Genomic DNA, 23,867 nt, shown 5'->3' with positions numbered 1-23,867 from the left:
CTGGAGCAACGCTGCAGCACTTGTTTTCACTAATGCTTCGGAGTACTCTCAAGCCTGGCCCTCCTCTGTAAAAAGCTGTGTACTTTGATCTAAAACTAAAGGAATTTATTTTGATAATCTCTTTCAAATTATCGTAATAAACACCATTTTTCATCCTTCATTTCTTGGTGTTTTCCCCTCATTTGTTCATGTGGAGGGAAAGGACATAATTAGCTACATTTCAGTTCACAAATGCAAAGCACTTGTGAAAAAAACGAGGCTTTAAGTCCCGTCTTCTTTTAGAAGCCTACAGATTGACCCTACACTGATCAGGCATAACATCATGACTGCTGACAGTTGGTGACATGATGCCTGTTAGTTGGTGGGATATATCAGGGGGGAAGTGAACATTTTGTCCTCAAAGTTTACGTGTTAGAAGCAGGAATAATTGACAAGCTTCAGGATTTGAGGGAGTTTGATAAGAGCTGAATTGTGATAGCTAGATGACCGGGTCAGAGGATCTCCAAAACAGGCAGTGTGATGCTTTGGTCAATGTTCTGCTGGGAAGCCTGGGGTCCTGCCACTGATGTGGATGTTACTATGACACGTACCACCTACCTAAGCATTGTTGCAGACCATGTACACCCTTTCATGGAAACAATATTGCCTTATGGATGTGGCCTCTTTCGGCAAAGCAAAAAGGGTTCAGGAAGGGTTTGAGGAGCACAACAATGAGCTTGAGGTGTTGAGTTATCTTCCAAATTCTCCAGTGCTGGAAAAACAAGTCCAATCCATGGAGGCCCCACCTTGCAACTTACAGGACAAGACAATCTTTCACTAAACTCTTGGTACCAGACACCACAGCACACCTTCAGGGGTCTGAAGGAATCGTTTTTTGTTTGTTAAGCCACTTAGAAATAATCTATGAATTATTCAAGTAAAACTACATCAATTTCCTTAGAAAAATAATAATAATAATATGGGAAAACTGGATATTAGAGTTAATTTCCCTAAGAAACAGGAACAAATTCTTACACCTGAATTAGAATTAGATTTTTCTTCAAATCATCAGTATATATGGAGGAAGTCAGGACTGAGGTACAGCAGTGAGTGCCTACAGCCATCTGTGAAACATGGTGGAGGCTCTGTCACGGTGCTTGTTGAAATCAATGAAAGTTTGAACAAACACCGTGTAATACCATCAGGAGCATCTGATCCAGACCAAAGGAACATAAATGTTGCTAACCAGATGAAGCCACACATGTTCAAAACACCATTTTAATGCACTTTATTTTTGTGTTTGACTTTTTTAAAGAGAATATTAACACACTGAAAATGCATTGATAAAAGAACCTTTGCGAACAAATGAAAGCTTCAAATCAGACAAGCTAACGTGTGTTTTCAGCAGCCGTACAGCAGGTTGATCCTCCTGATGTCCCAGTAGGACATGCCCTGCCTCTGGCCAATCTGGACGTTGGGGTTGGGGATGGGGGTGATGGTTTCCCTGCCATTGATGGAGAAGGCTGTTCTGTCATAGTGCATTATGGAGGAGTAGTCGTAGGGAGTGTTGAGGTTGTTGGTGTCCTGCTTGTTGAAGTTGTAGGCCATCTGTGGGTTGATGTTCTCCCAGTTGATCCTGACGTAGTAGTCGCGGTCGCTCCTGGTCTGCTCGTGCTGGAAGCCCAGAGCGTGGTTGACCTCGTGCTGGACGACGCCAAAGTAGACGCAGCCCTGCCTGTTGAGAGACAGCACCTGCTTCCCTCCCTGTCTGCCCACAAGAGAGAAGCATCCGTTCTGGCTCTCGATGCTGATGTAGTCGTTGTGGTTCTTACGGTCGACAAAGCGGACACAAGTCTGGCTGTGGAAGGACTGCAAGGCATTTCTGATCAGCTGCCTTTCCCCGCTGCTGTACTCACTGCTGATGGTGAAGGGAATCGTCACCAGGCCGTTGTTGTCTTTCTGCCACAGGCAGCTCTGGTAACTCTGGCATTTAATGGCATTTCTGCTTTTTGGAAGCAGGATGTCTCCTTCCAGCAGGATCTCATTGCTGCCATTGTTTGCGGTCAGAATCCTGGTGGTGATATTGACGGTGTGGTCTTCCTCCACCTGGCCCTCTCCTCCTCCTCTTTCCTCCATGAGAGGATGAGCCTGAGAGAGGCCGAGCAGGAGCAGCAGCAGCAGGCTGACAGAGGGACTCATCTTCAGAGTGGGTCTGGTAGCTGTGGAGCTTCTTTGCAGAGCTGCTGTGGAGAGACTCCTCGGAGCTTCGTGTCTGACACAGTTGAGTCGCGGGTCTTTATACTCTCCTCTACAGGTGTGTCTGCAGGAGGATTATGGGCTGGGGTCCACATCGCTGGGCCTGAATAAACCTGAGAAGGGAGGACCGCACAGACAAACCTACTCTTTCAACATGCTGTGTTATGTCAGGGCTGTGGACGGATCAACACAGTTACTTTACTGGGTGGGACTTGTTTAACTACACATCAGAAACTTCTACAACTAAAAAGTCCTCAAATTCTCCATTTGCAACCACCTTCATTTTCACTTTTATTTTGGACAGTCAGATAATGCATATCTAAAAGTAATATTTTCTCTTTTCTTCATCTGGCTGTTGTGTTTTTCTTCTCATTGACACAGTTAAAATAGTTTGAATTTGCTGTTCATACCATAAATCATCCCTGTAAAGCCTGAACCTTGAAACAATTCCCAGAAAGAAATAGTTTTGAAAATGGAGAGTTTATTGACATTGTCATATATATATGTATATGTAATATATGTTTTATAAAAATGACTGAGTCCAGCCATTTTTATGGAACATGTACACATTAGACTCACACTACAGACAAAGTGCGAAACTGAAATACAACAAAATGTTATGTTGGTCAGACCAACAATCAAATGGCTGAAAGTACAACTCACTAAAGAAACTTGATGATAACTTCACTCGAGGAAGATTAGTCCAGTTCTCGTCTATTTATTTTGGCTTCCTGTCAAATATTTTTGCTTTGCATGAAGAAAAGTCAAATCATTAAATGAGCTATAAACTTTCATATATTTGATTTTACTAGAATGAACATTTGAAAGCATTTGACTTAAAACGAAACGAGGAAACAAATGTGAATAAAATGCTTTTTGTGTACCGTGGTAAGTAATTATGGATTTGGTTCATTACAAAGGTTTCGTTTTTTTCTGTTAAACTTGGCTGAAATGCATCATTATTGTAATAATTTAAACAATTTTCTCTTGTTTTCAGAGAAGCTCAGGTTTACCTTTTTTTCTTCAGTCGTTGAGTCTTTCTGTTCTTCCCTCCACGATTTGTCTTCATTAGGAATCAGGTGCTCACATTTATGTGTGTCCCAAAGAGAAAGCGTCTTCTGACGTTGCAGTCATTGATGTACATTACAAACTTTCCACGACACCACCATCAGGCCACATTTAGTCCAAATCATGACATTCTTCTGGTACACTATATGGACAAATATATGTCCTACTACAGTACCACAGTTTAATTCAGTAAACGTCAGAATGACCAACTCTTTCGTCCATATAGCACATCTGGCTCAAATGAGAAGCTTGATGCACACAATTTGACCAGTTACGTTCCCCTAGCATTCGGTTAGCATTTACTGAGAAGTTGGCTAATCCCATTAAAACCATCACCAGTAAACCAACATGGGTAATCTAAACTTGGCTAACAGCAAACTTGACAATATATTTGTAATATTGGAAAAATTAATAAAGAAAAGAAAAGAAATGCTTTTCTGAGAAGAATTTTTTATATAAACATACACTTTAGGCTGTATAAAGCATGGCTGAGGATTGCTTATCATCCTTGACTGGCTGCCACTTTGAAACCTCGGGATATCGCTGCCATAAATGTTTTTGTACCCATATTTGAGAAATGCTTCGTTTGAGCTATAATAAGACTTAAATGAGTGCGTTAGCAAAAAATCCCTCCTTATATTTTTGAATCAAGGTAGAAACACTTGGCTTAAATATGTTAATTTCTGAGGTAAAGATTGGCATTTTGAAATGGGGACGGTGGGGAACAGTTTGGACTCGGGTGGAAGACCTGCAGTTTGTGCCACTTTCATTTTTAGCCCCCAGAGTTTTCTGCTTGGTCTGTTCACTAAACATAAAGCTATAGCTAGTAGCTAGCTAGCCCATCATAGCAACTGTAAAACAGTACTTGATCCCTTACAAAACAATTTTGTGATTGGTATTCTTTGTTTTTTCTGTAGATTCAACAAAAAACACAGCTAAGCTTGTTGTTTTTGCACTGAGGTAAGCTAACGCTGTACATGGAAGTTTAGCTAATATTTAGCATGTAACTTGCTTATATGGAAATTTTGGCAGTTTTAAGCAAAATATATCAGAAAATGACAAACACTGTGAAACAGTTGATATGAAAAAAGTGTGAATCTTTGTTTTTTAATGTGACAATTGTGTTTTTCCTGAGGAGAAGTTTGTGAAAGGAAAAAAGATAGCAGAAGGGATTTGTAATTTTTTTTATTATGAAACAATAAAACCTTTTAAAGTTAAATTTAGGTCGTTAAAAAGGGAGAAACGTTTTAGCAGTTGTGGTTATTCGACTGAAACTTCGGTATTTACTGTGTTTTCCTCAGCTGACATTTCTGAATGTTTTGGCTCTTTAGGAATCACTTCTTGCCTTTCAGTCTGGTTCCTCTCATATATTAAACTTGCGCCAAAGCTAAACACCACAAAGATGAATATCAAATGCTTTATCTTGTTGACTGTCAGTGTATCCCTGGACTGCTGGCTTCTTGTTTAGAGAAAACAGGGCCATCGGGTGGACTGTCTGCCACATAAGATGTAATCTAAAAAGTGAGCGGTAGTTTGGGTAAATGCCACCCTGGACGTTAGAGATTGAGATTGGAGTCTCTAAGCAATAAAGACAGACACGGATGCAACTAGGGTTTATTACTTTTAATCAATTCAGCTAGCTACAAAATGTCCACCACTTCACACACTGACAGGATACAGAGAGGGAGTCTTTAGTATTACATGCGTTGAGGACATCAATCTCACAGTTTAACCTATTGTGTCATTCAGGTTTAGGTAATTCATCACCTTACTCTAACTACTTGACATTTTGGCGATTTGGTGTGCATAGCTCTAAAGTACAGAAGCAACAAAAAAACCCATTTGTATGTATTTTTTTGTTTCAGAGTATAGTTGTAATTGTTATTTAATATTGTCATTATTCTTACCAATAACAAACCACACGGGGAGAATAAACTTACATATACGGTTTTCTTATAAAAGTAAGGTCTCTCAGAAATATGCGTCTTTGCTTTACATTGCAAACGTTTATTTTTTTTCAGAGCATCCAAAACCTATGATACAGTACACAACCAGTCCTCAGCTTTCATCATATAATCAACATCTTCATCACTGAACTGCATAATCATTTAGAAAACAGGTCATTTTTTTGCAATACAACCCAAAGTCCTCAGTTGTTTCAACTTCATCTCACTTTTTTGATCCCTTTTGCATTATTGTACAACGAGATGGTCACAGTCGGTAAATATATCGAGACAGAAAGAGTGGCACTATTGCAAACTTGCAGGAGTATGGAACGATAAACTGTGTCCTAATACCGAGCATGCGTTTTGTCAATTTGCTACTGCCATGTTATCATTTTTTATATATATTTTTTCAGACAGGTTTTATTTATAAGACTAAAATCTACCATTTGTCATGCAGAGAACGCACAATTCACATCACTTGGAATGCAATGTCTAATACAGCTACAGAGAGTCTAGTTGCACATTGTCTAAACAGTAACTCAGTATGATTGCGATGAAGGAAAATGGACCAAGGACTGCCTTTTGATTGTAAGTGCTCTTTGCCGTCCCGCCCAACTGTACCGCCGCTTAGTGACTCGTGTTTGCCATCGATCTTCTCCTGCTGTTTTTGTGACAACACCAAAATAAGGAGCATGACAGTAGCCTATATGTAATGACACAGTTTTACTAAGACGATACTGAGATACCGAAAAGGAAGAAAAAACAAACAGCTTGTACAGCATTCCTATTATATACTTGTCATCCAGAGAAGTGTACTCGTGTGTATATATATATGTATATATATATGATATGTGAGATATATATATATATATATATATATTTGACATAGAGAATAAAAACTTCACAGGTGAGCTAGAGATCCATCAAGTCAGCACTATATACAACCTTTGGAAAGAATGATATACGGAGTATAAGAAATCATCTTTTTACGAGGACAATCATCTTGAAAAAGCTCGACAGACGACACAGAACAACATTTACAATGGGCGGGGAGGTGATATGTGCATGTGTGCAAACCTAGAAGGTCAATACCATGATGAAAGCATGTCAGCGCCTATCGATGCGTGGCGCGGGACGCCGGGACGTTCACGCTCCGGACTCCGGGCGTTTAGCCACTGCCCAGCATCTTTGTGGCGCGCTGGTTGGCCTCATCGATCCTGGTCTTGTTGGAGTCGGCCTGTGAGAGAGGAAAACGTAATGAGAGGGCTTTGTTGATTTATTCCACAGATCTGTATTTTGGTGTTTTATCTTTAGTACCCGGTTAGACAGATTTCATTGTACTTTTGGTGTGGTAGAGCTTTGAATTTAGAGATGGAGCTTTTTAAAAAGACTATTATGCAAAGAGACCATTAAATATAGAAATGCTTAAGAAAATAAAAGGTAAGACAACTTTTCTTTGCTGTTTCTACATTTTATCTCTGACCCGATTTTAATGACTGTCATTCCTTTATGTCTTAGAATTAAGAGTTGCATAGTTCTGTGTCAAAGGCATTAAGTTATTTAAGTCTTTAGGTTGGACATTATTTTAAAATTTTCTAACCAATCACCAGCATTTCAACAACTACAAATTTACGGGCATATTCACAGCACTCTCGCACATCCTCACAACGTGGCCAATTCGATGTTCTTACTGTTTCAGTTAAACCAAACCAGGAAACAGGGATGTAAGTGAATGTTGGAATATCCATGGAGAAAACCTTGCAGCCTATAAAAGACCAAACCTGGCTGAGCTTTGTGAACCTGAGCTGGTGTCGTATACAAACCAAGCTTTCCAAGCTTTTCCTTCGTGTCCACACTGGTCCAATACTGTTATATTTGCAAGGAGGCAAATCACTAAATAAGCAAGATGACTCAACTTGGCGATTACATGAACCTGGTGCGTTTGAAGAAAAAGCTGAAAAGCTGTGAAATCTCTCGTCATGTGCGTGTACCTTCTCCATGATCCTGTCGATCTGGCGGTTCTGGGTGTCGATCTCGTTGCCCATGTCCAGAGCCATGTGGCGCAGGTTGCCAATGATGCCACCCACCTGCTCCAGGTTCTCATCCATCTCGTTTTCCCGGGCATCGTCTGTTACCCTACCATACAAAAGGTCACATTTATCTCTGCAGTAACTAGTACAGCACATATTGCCACTGCTGTTGTCCATATTTCACCTCTGAACCTCCAAAGAGCAGAGACTGACCGCAGGAAGGATCCTGTTCACTGTGTTTCTTTATTAATATCACAATGTCACAGTGTTAAATATCCAGATATACAATTCCCAATCTTTCAAATATATAGACACAGATTAAAAAAACTGAATGTGAAATATGATATAATCTAATATCCACATTAAAGTCTAAAGCCTGTGTTGTTCTCAAGAATATAGATTTGGATTATAGTTCTCCATCAGGTAATCTGATTACATATGAAGACAACAAGACAAGAACCAGATAATGAATGTTTTTTTCTGCTGCTCCTCGTCTTTATCTGACTTTTCCTTTCAGTCGATTTACAGCTGCTCATGTAGCTAATGTAGCTCGACCTTCAGTAGATGCTGAACTGTGGACTCGTGTTTTTTCTATTAGTCGATGGTATTCAAGTAGAAACGCCTTCATTTGCTCTTTCATTGTTACATTAAGTATCACTAAAGTACTAAAAGCAGAGCTGATTTCAGTACCTGTTAGCGGTGATGGGAATAACGCGTTACTAACGGCGTTACTAACGGCGTTACTAACGGCGTTACTAACGGCGTTACTAATGGCGTTACTAATGGCGTTACTAACGGCGTTACTTTTTTCAGTAACGAGTAACTAATTACTGTTTCTATCGTTACAACGCCGTTACAGTTACTAACAACAAAACGAGGTGCGGTCGCGTTACTATTTTTCAACAAACAGACGGTTGAAGCTGTGTTCAGCTCACCGCACCTTCAGTTGCAGGAAGTAGCTGTAAGTAATCTGGGCGCTACAGCTTTAAGCAGCTGCGCGCTCCCGCGGGCGGCGATCACTTTCTGCCCGACGATCACTTTTTGACACAACACCTGGAGCTCAGGGGGGAAACAATGGCATGAGTGCTGCTGTTTGACTGAGGAAGAATAAAGTAGTTGTGGTAAGCCAATCACATGACCACTTTAAGAAGACAAAGCAACAAGGTGACATATACCAGTTTATAAACTGTGTTGATAGGCCAGTAAAACCAGAGTCATGATAAACAATATATATGCCTGTTTTTCCTCAATAGTTTCGTCACGTTTACTGTCTAAGCACAGCGCAGCGAGACCTCTCTGCTTATGAGCAAGAAATGAAAAAACAAAACAAAGAACAGCTCGTTCGTGTTGGTGGAAAAATGACACACCTGCTGCTGTCAGACCTGCAGGTATCAGGCTTGTGATGTTCTCCTTTACAGCGGACAGAAATTATTTTTTGGAGTGTTCAATGCAGAACACCTGATCATTCTGTAAATAGTTTGAAATGTGTGGTTGTTACAGTAAAAAATATCACTTTTTCTACTCTGGTTTTATGTTTTGTGTCTGATTTTAAATCAATTGTGTTAATGCAGTCTGTCAAAATGAAAACATGACTGTAAATTCAGACATGTGAGGTTGTGCTGAAAAGAATGAGACCAAACAAGGCAAATAAACAGTTAAAGGTGAAATGTGGAGGGAACATCAGAAGTAGTTAAAAATGGCCGATTGTACCCTGGACCCCAGAGGGTTCAACATTTTTTTTAACGCAATAGTTACTTTTCAAGTAATCAATTACTTTTAGAATCTGGTAACTCAGTTACTAACTCAGTTACTTTTTTGAAGAAGTAACTAGTAACTATAATTAATTACTTTTTCAAAGTAACTTGCCAAACACTGCCTGTGAGTACCTGTGTGGGTACATTTAAATACTGACTAAGGCCGACTCTACGTAAAAAGTGGAATAATTGATTATCCGTGTATGTGGTTACTGCCAGTGAGCTGAAGGAAAGTTTAGGAAATTATGAAAAATACCAGGATATTTCAAACTTTCTGCTGTGACATCTGGATGGATCTGGCACAAACACCATGAAAGCATGGATTCATAGTTCAGGCTGGTGGTGATCTAGTGATGGGATTTTCTTTTGTACACTTGATTATTGACGAAATGTTGCAGCATTTTCGAGTATTATTGCTGATCATGTGTATCCGTTAGTATACCACGTCACAAAGATCAAATCATTACAGTTCATTGTATTCAAATGATCTCCACAGGCACCACATCTCAATCTAACGAGCCCGTTCTCACTCCCGAGGCGTAACATCCCGTCGTTTTGTCACGTCCCACGGCGTTCCTGAGGAACGCGAAAGGTGACCTTCCGTGTTCTTATGGTACGCGCCGGTTATGGATTAAATCCAGTGGAATTAGACATTCCTGCCCTGTATTGCAGCCCTAAACCTAACCTTAACCAGCACTGTAATGACGTGAAATAGTGTTTTCCCAAAGCGATTTTAAGTTCTCATATGTCCTCAGTTTTCCGATGTCGTCATGTAGGAACGTGTTGGGTGGCAGAAAACGTAATATGTTGACGATTTGTCACCTAGCGTAAAATGTTACGCTTTGGGAGTGAGAACGTGTTGATCTAACAGAGCGCGGGAAATGTGGATCATGGGTCTGTAGCAGCAGTATGGATCAATATCAGAGTCTCCCAGGAATGTTTCCAGGATGTTGTTAGTTCTATGCCATGAAGGATTAAAGCAGTTCTGTTAGGAAAAGTAAGAGAACAGCGCACCTAACAAAGTGGCTGCTACATAAAGGCTGGTCTGCTTTGCTAGACTAGTCGGGCTGCCGGTGAGGCCAAAAACGATGCCATGTGCACGTTTGCCCTCATCTTGCCTCGAAATATTCCAGACAAGATGAATGTGCCCCGTAAAATCGCACATTTGTGATTTCCATCCAAGCGTTCCTCCTACCTGCGGATGAAGCCTCCGCTGATGGCCATCTGTTCGCGTTCGTCCACCACGCGGGCGGGCTGGCTGGCCACCACCCCGTCCTGGTTATTCCCCCAGGCCTTGCTGGCTCCGCTCTTCATCCTGGCCACCGGCAGTGACGGAGAGAAAGTTACTCAACAGTTTGAAAAAAGCGACTCGCCATTTACCTCAACCAGGCTGGCTTCCAATTAGTCAAACCTAACAAAGAGAGCCTTGGATTTGAGGTACTGCAGCAGCACATATGTAAATATATTAGCATGTAGCTGACACACAGTGTTAATTGGTTTCATGCAACCAGCACATAAATATATGGTGGGACTAGACTAAAGTCGAGCAAAGCATAGCAGGCATGGACTGGCTGGTAGACTGGGTTTGGTAGGTACAGGCTCATTCTGTTGTAACACAGTACTTATGTGTGCGATGTTATATTGCAGGTATATAACATACTGTTCAGAATCAGGCGAGCCCTGTACGCTGTGTCATTTCGTGTCTTAACATAGCTGCAATTTGAACTGTGTTCTAGCCTGATTCCTTCTCTCTGTCCTAAACCATCATACTTCTGTGTTATTGCAACAGTAAAGCACATCCCACTCCCACAGTGTGACAGAAAACAGAGAAGAGACAGAGCTTGTGGCAGACACACAACACAGAGTGTACAGGACTGTCACATTGTTGGGAGGGACGACGATCAATGCAGAGGACAAACTGCGAAACAAGAAGAAGGAGAACAAAACAAAACAAGAAACTGGAGGGAGTCAGCAGAGAAGAGCGCCTCGTTTACCTGTTCCTGAACCATCTGCATCACCCACCCCAACCCGCACACCTGTATGTCTTTATATGTCACAGAGTCCTGGTCATGCTAGCCAGTTGAGGTGGTGAGGCGGAGGAGTGGGGTAATGGTTGTGACTCAGCTTATCTCTCAACGAAAGTCACATCTGCTTGCGTCTGTACAGCTGTGCTAACACAATCGCAGCTCAGCTGCTCGGCCTATCAAAGCTCACTCTGTCACATTCAGCATCTGTTTTGGCTCCACACAGCAGGTAGATGGAGTGGAAGGTAACAGTTGTCTCTTTAGTTAGAGCTCTGTCGATGCTGTCTGCGTACATATCTAAACATTTTCCTGCCCATTCAGTAGCATCCTGACACTTCTTTGCTTGTATCACAGTTGCTGAGCTTTTATAACCTTGGAGTGCTGTGTGGATGTATTCTAGCTGTATCGGGGATGGCAATGGCTCAGCCGCCTCCTACACTGCTCTTATTAATAGAAATGGACTGAGGCAAGGCTTCGCTGAGCGCCCTGTCCCTGCTGACACACACCAATATGATTAACACATACTCTACCCTTGTCTACGTCCTTTATATTTCCATCTGTTTTCTTCTTTCTTTCTGCTGCGTCTTTTTTAATCTCCTCTCCTTCCGTAAAACTTTAATTTGCAATTTACTTTCCTGCTGTCTCAGAAAGGATATACTGCACATTTCTAATCAGATTTGCTCTGATTGAGCAGAGATGATCTGATTAGATGGTATGAGTATTGCAGGACCCGCGGTAAGACTGAAGTCATTCTGCCTCATTCATTCATTGAGCGACCTGCAAGTCGAGCAATCCACCACCAGCTCATGAGTGGCATTCAGACAGCCACAATATGAAGCCTTTAAGAGGGAAATCTGGGGTCTGCTAATTCTGAGAGACAGCCAGCATGCTGAAGGGATTAGGAGGTACAGTGAGCAGCAGTGCTGAAAAACATGTATCTCTTTTAGCATCCTGCTATGTGTGCAGGCAGGTTGAGTCAATGTCCCAGCAGGCCATCCTGCCACTATCTGATATGGCTGACCTACATGTGAGCGAGTTCCCTGCAGGAAAGGGAGCTTAGCAAACATCAGTGTTTAGCAGCCAGAGTGGAATAAAGGCTAAATTAGCACAGCGCTCTGCAGGAGAGGTGGCGCTGCAGACAAACTGCAGCAGAAACAAGGGTCCTGCACACAGTGCTGTGGCATGATGCACCCATTTTATACATCGACCCTGACTACGTTCCTAAAAATATCTCACTGCGCATGTGTCCTAGCCCACTTTCTAGCTGCAAGCTACACCACAGATCACTCCTGTTTTTCTCATTTGCTCTGAATGTGTCATTCTGTCATTTCTTTCCTATTTCCAGCGTGTTCGCTGCCATACTTTGAGCATCTGACAGTTTTGTTGTGCAGCATTCCTCTTTTATCTTCTCTTTGTTCTTTTCCATCTTTTGCCAAGCAGGGACTTCAGTTAACTTTATTTTCTTTGTATGTCTTTAAATTTGGTCCAACCCATAAAGTTACGAAACGACAGCTCTGCTCACAAATGAAATCTGAACACGCGCCGATGTGAGTTTGGCACAAAACGATTGCTGTTCTTCCGGATCACCATCAGTATCATTTTCATTGTAAACATCAACATCATGATCGTAGCATCATCATGTGTAGCATTGCTTTATGAGTTACATCATCATGCATGCATGAGCATTCACAGGGTCATGCTCGCCAGTCATTCCATGTCATTGGTGCTCGTTGGCTCATAGAAGGCAGTGGGGGAGGGGGTGTTCAACGGGAAACAGAAAGGTCTCATTGCCTGCAAACAGGTGAGGATCTACTGGATGTCAGAGCAGTGTGGTGGTGGTAGAGATCATGCAGATGAGGAGAAGTGTCAACCAGTCCTGGACCAGGCTGGCCAAAGGCATTTTGGGACCAAGATCGCTACATTTCCATCTGGAGTCAAAACATTAGGATGATCTAAGTGCCAAGATGCTTCTGGAGCCCCAGCCCTGCTCTTTAAATCTAAGTACGTTTTATAATTGGGAAGGTCAACAGCTGCAGTGGTATGATTGTAGAAGTCCCGTCTTCCCACCACCATGCATCAATAATGAGAAAAAACCCTCTTCAGGAGGAATCGATACGACTGCTGCAAGTGGGACTTCTACAGCGGCTACACCTGCATGTAGACGACTCCCATTACAGAGCTGTTTGGAGAAGTGGAAGCTTAGAGAATATGGCACTTGGTAGAAGAGAGGCACTTATTGATGAAGCATGGCCTTGGCTGGGTGGGGGAGAGTTGATAGTACGTGGAGGACTGGACGTTTAAAGCTCGGCTTTATGGAATTTGGGTCTCACCTGTAGATTTGTATCAGCCTCATTTGACCGTACAAGGTATGTAAAAATCTGGGTGGTGAATCTGGATGGCTGCTTGCGCAATTTTAACTTTGGAAGAACTTTAGCAGCTTTTTGAGGTCAATTGTTCGGTGATGGTTCAGACCGTTGGACTATGAGATGCTCCCAGTTGGGGAGCTATAAATTCTGGGACACTATGTCTGCTATGCCCAAAGAAGGTCGTTGGACGTTTTCATCACTCATCCAGGTGACTCCTTCAGTCTCAGCTGACTGTTAGCAAATCCCTTCAGTAAACCATGTGGGAGTTGCTACTGAATCAGCAAATATTTAAATAAAAGAAGATAAAAAGTACTAACTAACCAACATGACTGGGCCTAACGAGTGTCACGTACTGTTACGGGAAATCACGTTATTGTTTTAGATGTTTGTTTGTTTTTTTTAAATCGTCATATCGTGACTGGAAATGTTTAACCTTAAGTGGGCCGCCTGAATAGGGACGTTTTTGAAGTTAATCATTCCACATTGTGGGCCAGGCTCAGTGTTTATTAGGAGCTGGAGTAGAGCAGACTATTGGCTGATGGCCATTGTGATGTCACTTCTACCTCGGTTTTATTTCTCTTTGATACTTAATTTTAAATGGCAGGCAGGCAGGCAGGCAAGCAGCACCTACTTGTTACATGGACAGGAGCAAAGACCACAGAATTTCCCTAGATCGTTCAAATTCTTTTCTGCATCCTTCATGTCCTTATTGATTTGGTCCATTCCCTCCTCGATGCGCTCCAGTTGCTCTGATTAAACACAAGTCATTTATCCCCCACAGAACGAAGCAGAAGGAGAAGAGAGAAGAGGAGAGAAAGAAAGAGAGGACAAAGGAGAGAAGACAACAACTTCAGACACTATGACGAAAGAAAGTCAAACAAAAACTTAAAAAGAAGAAAAAGGAAAAACTGGACGCCACCACATATGTAAAGAACCTTTGGGGCACATTATCAGTACCTACTTGTTACATGGACATATGAAAAGCCCACAGCATTTCCCTAAATCTTTTAAATTTTTCTCGGCTTCCTTCATGTCTTGGTTGATATGGTTCATGCCATCTTCGACACGATCGAGTTGCTCTGGTCAGGACAAAGGGATGACAGTAGTGGAATGAATTTCATTGACTGATTGACAGAAATATGAGTCATGATGAGCAGCAAGTGAAGCGTTTGTACTCTGGTGTGTATCTGAGTGTACAGTGCATCGTTTTGGTGGCTAAAATACAATTATGTGCACTTACAGATTTTTGGGGGACCAGAAAATGGTCCATGAGAGTCCCCAACAATCCAATAATGAAAGTAAATCTTCTCTCTTTGTTTTCTTGGTTCATTTGATTGAAACTGTAAATGTTTCAGCAAAGATGTTAAAGGAAAACAAAGATTTCTGGGGGAAATCGGCGTTTCCTTTTTTTCAAATCAATAGATCAATCTCAAATCCGATCCAGCAGACTGTCAGCTCAGGATAAAGAGCTGCTCCGGGTCCTCCCATACAAAACCCAGGTTTTAGTACCAGTTTACACCCCGCAGCAGGAGAAACAGTTTTCAGTCAGCTTTAGAGGCGGCTGGCACATTTTCTTAGTTTCCAGCTGCTCCCATCACTTCCAGTACCAGTCGCAGACGGCCATGAAGGCTTAGTGGGAGAAATCCTGGTAACGCTATAATACAGCCCACGACCAAGGGCGTAACTGAACCGATTTTCAATGTTTATTATTTGAAATTAAATGTAATGATATTTATTTAAATATTTTTATGATATATTTATAAAAGTTGTAAATATTGTAAAGTGACTTTGTGTAGGCTGCATCTCAGGGTAACTCTGTGGGAGCAATACTTTGGCTGTATTATGGAGTAGATTCATCTTTTTAGCCTTTTAGCATCTTTAATATTCACTCTGTTGATGTGCATGATGTTTGTTCTGTTATTCGTCTGTCTTTTTATTTTTCCATCAGACGTGCGCTCAGGACCGTTACCAAACTACAAAAAAGTAAATACAACCAAAATCTGGAGGCCTATGTGACCTGATAACGATGAAGCCAAGTCTAACTTTCTTTTTCAAAATCACAAACACAACTTAAAAAATTAGTGAAGAGAAAAAAAAATGTTTCCTTTGCTTTAACATAGTAAGTTAAGGTGAAACCGCTCCATAAAAAAATCCTCATCCCAAACTGACTGACAAACTACTTTAAAAAGAAAATGTTTCCACCCAAATTATCAGGACATCACACAGAACTTAAAATTACTTATGCAGTATTTAACTTTACAGAATCATTTTTGTCTCCTTTCCTATAAAAAACCTTAAATTATGAGCAACGTAAAATGACTTTCTCCATACTTAAATTTACTTACAGTGTTATTATTTCTTTGTTTTCTGCAGAAATCTGATGTATTACCTCCTTATTCTTTGAGTATTATAGGTAATTGTAACTAAATTGTCATTTCAAATAAAATACATTGAAATCACATTTATTTAGTGACAGTCACAGGCTGCATTATAAAATTCTACTGAAATATTTCCATAGGAAAACGGGCGGATGGTCGTTATAGCTGAAGACCTTTTCAGTGCTGAATGTTAAGGCTTTTCTCTTCCTTTGGTTGTAAGCTGCAGGGAAGCTGCCCAGTTTTCCTTTCTCTGATTTAACGTGTAAAACTTGGGAGAATTTAAACATTTTACAGCTACTGGATTATTTGCATGTTAGTGACAGCTGCAGCATGTGGCCCTTATGAGCTGTAGATGAAGCTGTGAGCATGAACAGCGCACCTTTTGCTGCCGTTACAGAGGGTCAACTGAAAACTGTGTGTGTGGCTTTAACAATGATTCAGTGTAACTGAAAGGACTCTGGTCTGTCTGGTCAGTGAGCATCGGGGCCGTCGTCATGCTGGTGTGGTGGACGGGCTGGTGGGTGAGTGAAGGGTGAGGCACGGTTAAATATGGAGTGGACTGAGAAACGACTTTACAGATTTTTTCCCCAAATTTGTAAAATCCCTGGTTTACAGTCATTGATGGTCATAAAGGACATCATATTGTGTTAGTGGTATTATAGAGAAGTGGGTCATGGCACTGAGTGTGTGGTGATCATTAAAGAATGATACAAAATAAAGATCAGCGATGGCTTCAAGTTCAAATTGAAATGATTTGCGTCAGAGGTAAAGCACATCAGCCTATGAATGTTGACTTCAACATCCAGTGCTGCAGAGGTGCAGGCCTTCTGCCTGTGCAAAAAATCTGGGGTCATAGGTCAGCTCGGGCTCCTGCGTCCAGTCAGCTGTTGCAAACGATCCTGCAGTACTCGGGGCAGCAAGGCTAAATGGAGAGTTGGAGGAGGGATAGAGCTTTCCTCTCCCCGAGTGATGCTGGTGCAGTCAGGCCTCTTACTGGGCTGCTCTGGTTTACAAGCTTTCCCAGAAACAGAAAACTGAGGGCGCTCGTCTTGCCAAGAGTCTAAATATCATTCACTTCACATTAGAAATGATATCTTTTAAGGTTACTGTGAGCCGACGTTCTCATTTATTGCATCTAATCAGGGATTGTACAAATCTGTACGTGGGCTGATAGACAAGGGGTTGAATATTTTGTCATTACCAGCTAAATCGATCGTTTGGACTGTTAGTGGGCTGGAAAGGCCAGGTTAGCTGTCCTCAGACCTGTTTGCCTTTATTGTGATATAAAGCAGTATAATAGGTCATATAGGTGTTTTTTAAATGTATTTATTTCTTGTAAACAGATCTGAGACCAGCCCGGAGGTTACACTGCCAGCAGCACCCACAGGGACAAGGCCGTCGCCCGGTTCCTGACAATGAGTTGTTGAGCTGTAAGGTTTCATTCCTGCGGTTGCTGCCATTAAATCTTCCTAACAGGATCTGTTATGGTTTTGGCACTCGTGACAATTCCTTTAACCGTCGTCCTCAGCTAAGAAAAACCATAAAACGCTGCTGGCAAAGTGAAAGCAGTTAGGCAAAGTAAAAAGAAAAATGTTAGCCAAAGAAAACAAATGTTAAAAGAAGCTGAAAGAAAGAAGGAAACCATGTTGAACCTTCACCAAAGAAAACATGCAACAAATCAAACAACTCAAAACTGATTCCTTTAAGGACAAAACAAATTAGTTTGGAAATACTCAAATAAAACCAAGCAACTGCATATGAAACACGTCGTTTAATTCTAATATCAATTTAGCACCAACGTGTCTACGAGGTGAAGACTGAAGTGTAGCGCTGCTTGTATTTGAATGCAATCATATTATCACTGTGCCGATTCTGGTCGCATCTATATGTTGTGACACTGCGCCATCGCCCCTCATGCACACTTACCTCCCTGCTCGTCCAGCATAACCAAAGTCCTGATGCCGGCATCTTTGCTCTATTCCCCGGAGACAGCGAGGTGGAAAAGGAAGACAATCACAGGAAAACAGTGGTGAGCGATGAGGCTGCAGGAGCTCAGGAAGCAGTGAAGCTGAGAAACTCTGCGCTGCTCCTTTCTTTGCATCCTTTGAAATTAAATTCTCCTAACATGGTTAAACACGCTGGCAGAGCACAATTAAACCTGCAGCTAACACGAGCTCTCTGCTCGCCTTCGCCAAATTACTTTTTTATTACAGCAGGAGAGCGACACACACACACTTTTAAAGGTACATTTTTGCAATTAATTCCCTGCAAATTTAAACTAAAACATCTACCACCAGCAGGCCACCTTTATCCAGCTGTGTTTTGTGCTTTTCTTTTATATTTTTTATGTGACTTTTTAGCCCTACAACGATTTTTTAAGAGACTTCACCTTTACCTGGTCACCACAAGAGTGAACTCCTCATTAAATAAATCTGTATTATATGAAAGTATGAACCATTCCTCATTTAACTTTAGATGCATTAAGCACCATACATGCATGTTTTGGGACAGTTCCTTCACAGATAGTTTAAGGACCTTATTTATGACACCTGAAACACCTGACACACCTGAAACACCTGACACACCTGATACACCTGATACACCTGACACACCTGCCCAGTCTTCAGCTAGTCGGGGCAATAGTAGCTTGAGCACATGGTGTAATGTCTAAATGAATGTGATTTAGAAGTCTAAGGGTATAATTTACTACACGGGGCAAAGGATAATTGCTGACAGATGTAGATAGTTTTCATATCAGCAACTCAAAAAAAATCAAAGACCTGCTGTTTTTTATATCGGTGCGATTAGCTTTAAATTGTGTGTTGGAAGTATTAATCAATCGCACACTTGATTTAAATATTCTCTGTATTTTTGCAAACAAATGCACATTGAGCTTGATCATCGGGATCATTGGTTCATCTTCTTGTTTTCCTGAACAAACAAATTGAATATTTTCCTTCCTATTACCTCTGTGCTGGATGATATTGATCCGAAGATGCAAAGACATCTGTCTGTTAAACGTGGAATCAAGCTGAAGGAGATTAATGATGCTAGCATCGACAGCGGACGAGCGTTCTTCTTAAAAATCTTGGTACAATGCGAGTTTTCTGCTCCTGACTGGAACAGCTGAGCCTGCAATAGCATTCATAGTAATGCTTCTCGTCACTGATGGCGGGGCTGGCAAAGGAGTCTGAGAAGACGCAGCAGCGTTAGCTAACATACAACTGTGTGCTTCTTAAAAATGCAGCACTAAGATTTGGCAGCTGGCTCAGCCTGATCGGCATAAACACGATCATGGTGTGTCGCTGTGTACCACACGTGCTCGTCTGTGACAAACAGCCACCCCTGCCTCCTCAGCAGTTTGGGAAGAGAGCCACACGGATGCTTGAGAGGCGAGAGGGGAGCAATAAGGAGCCTCTGCATGAGAAATCCCAAAGTATCTGAAATGTGTCCCTGGGGAAACCCAACAATAATCAACCATAATCCCATACAGGCCTGAGGATGGTGCAGCTTTCTCCATCTAACCTGGCGGTGCAGGTGAGTATTATCCTACACCTCCACTGACGGACTTTTGATTATAGATCATTGTCCCAGGTTTACAGTTTATGTTTGCTTTTGTACCTGTGATAACATGAAATGTTCCATATTCCATATCTAATAATCCCGGCTTTTTCAAATGGCCTCACAGCATCGAGCAAGCTACGCTAAGAGCACGCCGGTAAAGCTGCGGGAACCAGTGAGGGTATTTTCGTGGAATCGAGTGAAAGTCAGCCTCATTTTTAGAAACAACTAATTTTGTATTTTTCAGACTGAACAGATCTTCTTACTGCCATCCTGGACATTCATCTTCAGCTCTGAAAGGAGTTTGTGGGGAAAACCGATAAACACAGAGTCGCGAGTGACATCACGAGAGCCGCTGAATGTTATCTATGAAGGGAAATCATGTCAGCTGTTTGTGCTGCATCCTCCCCACCCTCCATCTCTCTGATCACGTGCACAAAGAAGCCGTCACTCTGTTCAGCCCTCCTTCAGTCCCTCCCTGCCTGCAGTACATTTGTAGGGTGGAGCTGATGGTGAGAAATGTCGACTGATGATCAATATGACCTTGAGAGCTGCAGCGGGTAGCTTGTTAGCCACTCACCCCCCCAGATGCTCTCACTCCTTGTCTCTCCATGCCTCACCCGCCCTCCTTTCTTGCATCTGCGTCTGCTTGCGTCTGCGCAGTATTATCATCCCTGATGTCTATGTATGTTATGTGCTATTCACGCCATTACTCAGTTGACTCATGGTCCGCCAAAGCTGGGCACACGCTCGACAACCGTTGGGCAAAGCATGAACGTGACAGGGACGTGCTTACATGTACGTGTGGCTTTGTGTTGGACAGTTTACTGGATTTATTTAAAAACATGCTGCATTTTTCTGTGCACAGCAATCGTGACACGTGTCTAAATGACTAAGAAGGAATTGTTTCCACTTCCTCTTCTTACAGCTTTAAAACAAACAAACATGTTCAGTATTTTCATACGACGATTGCTTCTGTGGATACAGCTAAAATTAACTATGTATACATCACGTAATGTTACAGAAAATGCCACCAAGCCTAACTGACAGTCTCTCTTTTATCCACAGTTTCTGGTCTTCTTGGTAACCGTCTTGGTAACGCTTCTGCTGATCACCAGCACAATCTGACGAGAGAGCGCTGACCAGGTCAGAGCCCGTCTCACAGAGGACTGAACAAACGCTGTGTCCAACTTATGTTACGGACCCACCAATCCAAGGCACAAACAGTAAACTTACTTCTGTCTTTTGATTGGCTGTTTGGGGGCAAACCGACCACTAACGGTTCAGAATAGATCTGATAGACAGGGCGCTGTGTTTCCCTCTTATGTAAAGTCTGATTGTGTCCTTCCTGGCAGCGCTGATGAACGTGAACACCTGCTGAGTGTATTGCAGCTGAACGCTGAGTTTGGACTTTCAGGTATCTGAGTCTCGCTCCATAAATCTGAGATATTCTAACAGGTTTAGAGATCCTCACACAACAATGAGCTTCCTGCTGTCCTCGCTCTTCTACTACTGATTCATCTCTGCTCCTCTTCAGTGTTGGTACAGTGACATGCTTGCATGTAATCCTGGTGCCGCTGGTGTCGTCAGGTCTAAAAACTTTAAGTTTGTAAAATGTAAAGGATCTCTGACAGAGGCGCAGTTATTAGAAAAGGGCGTTTATCCTATGAGCTTGTGTGTTTGCACTTTGCATACACTCCTCCCTTCCCAGATTACTGAAAATGAAAGTTTTAGTAACAGTAACAACATTGCAACACAGGAGCAAAACGACATCGTTGTAATATTCACACGACTAACCCTGAAGTCTCCTCTGCCCTGATTATATCCGAGTGTCGGCACCGTAAATGATCTGTGCTGCAAAACAGCAGCTCGTCCTGCACACGTAACACCGCGAGACGCGATTCAGTATCATTTATTTTCATTTGTTGTTGACACACATTTTTTAAATATTATTGTTGCCTATAAATCAAACTCATACACCAACAAGCAGCCAACATTTAGAGGACTTTTCTTACCTCTTCGACCAGCTGCAGCATACGGCGAGTGCTCTCCAGTGACTGCGGACAAATAAAAGAAACAATTCAGATTCAAGAAGCTTGAAAAGTTTTGGTTTTCATGTTATGTGCAGTTTTTCATGTGATGGCCAATAACCTGAGCATCGCACCAGACCGGCCATGAAGCCAAGCTTACCTGCAGTACTGGCAGGTCAGCTGCTCTCACTGCCATCAGCCTTTGATTTCCCATTAATGCAAAAGTCTAAAAAGGCTGCAAACGGTTTCAAACGCTAAAGTCTGCCCACAGCTGCTGCACATCTGCAAGCCTCTTTGCAACCCACCACCACCTTTCATGCTTTTCCAGGCTTTGTCATATCTGCTGTCGTGGTAACTGCTCTGCTCTGTGCCCTCTCACAGCCATGCTGGCCATTTTAACTGCTGCAGGTGGACACAACATGTTCTGTTGACTGTTGTGTTCCTGTTAAAATCTTATTTACACAACAACTCAATGTGGTTATGCGCATTCGTTCGACTGAACATAAGCGAGTGTGTGTGAAACTAAATGGAGCCGATCAGAACAATCAGCAGCCGCAAACAGGATCAATACCTGAACGATTATCGACGTGAACTCAACATGAACTCGCAGAGATGGACTGTGTGCACGCAGGACTGCATAGCTCTGACTGTAATACATGGAAATGGTGACTTATGCTAAATTTAAAGTACTGCACAAAAATCTAGAGCCGCCCCTCTCGTTTCTTTATATTTGTCTGGGAAATTGGGACCCGGCTACAGTGAAGATGAGCCCACACTTGTTTTAATGTTTGCTTTCACTGCTTCGGCAGTGTGCTTCGGATTTCCAGGCTAAAAATTAAGTGAAAAACGAAGCTGATGTTAATCGGACACTTTACAGACCTGCAACACTACAGCCCCAAAAAGAGACGGAGCCTCTATGTTTTACAGTGTTGTACCTTTTTCTGACCTTATACACACTGACGATAATTTGAGCTAAAAATGTCATCACTCCATCGTAGCTGCTGCCACTGATTTTCAGTCCAGTTCTTGTGTGATGTGGCAGAACAGCCGCCCCTCAGCTGAGACTATTTCTGTGGGAAACAGTGGATAAATCACCAGAAGACCCAAAAGCATCTCTCAGGTCCTCTGTCGCGTCTTTCCTGGATTATTTCCTGTTTCTTAAGTTCATCTGCTGCAGATAGTTTTTAAACTCCTTGGAAATAAAATATCAAGAAATGAGGGGCAGCTTCAGACAGTATTCTTTCTTTCATATAATCATTTCACTTGCTGGGCCCGCGCCCTCACTTTAAGTTTGCCAGTGTTTCTTAGTAGATAAATGGCTTAATCATGAATTGAGCTGTGGTTTAGGGAAGGCCTCGAAGGGGACTGGTGGCAGCTCTCGGGCCGACAGATCCCCAGGTGCTAAACAGAAGTGGGGGGGGCACGACAACGAGAACCAACAGCTTGCAGAACTGTGGGAACATGTATAGATAAGACCTGGAAGGTCCTGAAATGCAGCACTTATAGTACGTGATGGGGATTTATGTCTGTTTTACTAAGTTAGCATTGATTGATCCAGCTCTGCTCATCAAAATAACTCAGCTTTGTTATTAGCAGCAGGCAGAGATCCTCATCGCTGTGTGATGTCTGTTGTTAGCTACTGGCTGATGTGTAACGGGGCGCTCCCATTCTCCCTCTAAGGAGCGTGAGGCTGCAGAGAGGCAGCAGCGGGGCATCTTGTCCTTCTTACAATGACACAGCTCCGCCTCGCTGCGCTCGCTGCAAGCGCATCGTCTGCACTGGTAGGGGTTGAGGGGTGGGGGTGTCGGTTAGACAAACAAATCTGACACCGAGCAGCCATTTTTAACGTGGCTCATGTTCTTTTTTCGTCTTCTGATTCTTCCTTTTTGCATTCTGTCTCTAATCAGCCGGAGTCTGCATCAGCTCGCTCGTTTGCTTTCATCTGTTGGAATCGCTGTGGAGGCTCTGAAGCTCACAGAAGCCACGGAGGCAAAACTGTTAGTGCCGCCATTTTGTGTTTGCCCTGCGTTCCTGTGTGTGTGTGTGTGTGTGTCTGTGTGTGTCTGTGTGTGTGTCTGTGTGTCTGTGTGTGTGTCTGTGTGTGTGTGTATTTAATATTCTGCTCAGCTGTGCCACAGTGAGTCATATGTGAAGCTGGAGGGCTGATCAGTTGTGGGCCATGATGGAGACTTTCTCACTCTCTCGCCCTTTCTCTAACTGCGAATGAAACGCACTCACACACTCACACACACTCACACACACACACACTCACACACACACACTCACACACACACACACACACACTCTATAATGTGCTCATTAGTGCACCCTTTTACTGTGCTGTATAGTTTCAGTATTTATGTTTGAAGTTGTGATAAAATAAAGATGCTCGGCTTCTCTAACCACCATGTGACTCCTCAGCGAGTCAGTAAGCGTGCACCTGCCATCACGAGGCAAACGCCTGCGATGCAGCAA

The 23,867-nt window shown here is 42.5% G+C and overlaps 2 protein-coding genes across 2 annotated transcripts in view; both read right to left on the bottom strand.

Moving 5' to 3' along the window:
• Window positions 1-1,339: 1,339 nt before the first annotated feature.
• On the bottom strand, window positions 1,340-4,796 carry LOC146371354 (high choriolytic enzyme 1-like). The gene has a single exon (XM_084953353.1). The coding sequence runs from the start codon at window positions 2,176-2,178 to the stop codon at window positions 1,381-1,383; it is 798 nt and encodes a 265-aa protein (XP_084809479.1). The 5' UTR covers window positions 2,179-4,796; the 3' UTR covers window positions 1,340-1,380.
• Window positions 4,797-4,911: 115 nt separating this feature from the next.
• Window positions 4,912-23,867, bottom strand: part of snap25a (synaptosome associated protein 25a) — a 33,588-nt gene continuing 14,632 nt past the window's right edge. The window contains exons 3-8 of the mRNA XM_084953354.1: window positions 21,378-21,419; window positions 17,728-17,776; window positions 14,055-14,172; window positions 10,229-10,348; window positions 7,241-7,385; window positions 4,912-6,486 (exon numbers count right to left, since the gene is read on the bottom strand). Of these exons, the coding sequence (XP_084809480.1) occupies window positions 6,418-6,486; window positions 7,241-7,385; window positions 10,229-10,348; window positions 14,055-14,172; window positions 17,728-17,776; window positions 21,378-21,419 (543 nt within the window). The 3' untranslated portion in view covers window positions 4,912-6,417. The remainder of the gene's footprint in view (window positions 6,487-7,240; window positions 7,386-10,228; window positions 10,349-14,054; window positions 14,173-17,727; window positions 17,777-21,377; window positions 21,420-23,867) is intronic.

The sequence above is a fragment of the Perissodus microlepis genome, chromosome 15 (genome assembly GCF_051167445.1).
Source record: "Perissodus microlepis isolate ML-2025 ecotype Zambia chromosome 15, ASM5116744v1, whole genome shotgun sequence".
Classification (NCBI taxonomy): Eukaryota; Metazoa; Chordata; class Actinopteri; order Cichliformes; family Cichlidae; genus Perissodus; species Perissodus microlepis.
The sequence above is the reverse complement of the archived record's forward strand: the minus strand, read 5'-3'. Positions and strand labels throughout refer to the sequence as shown.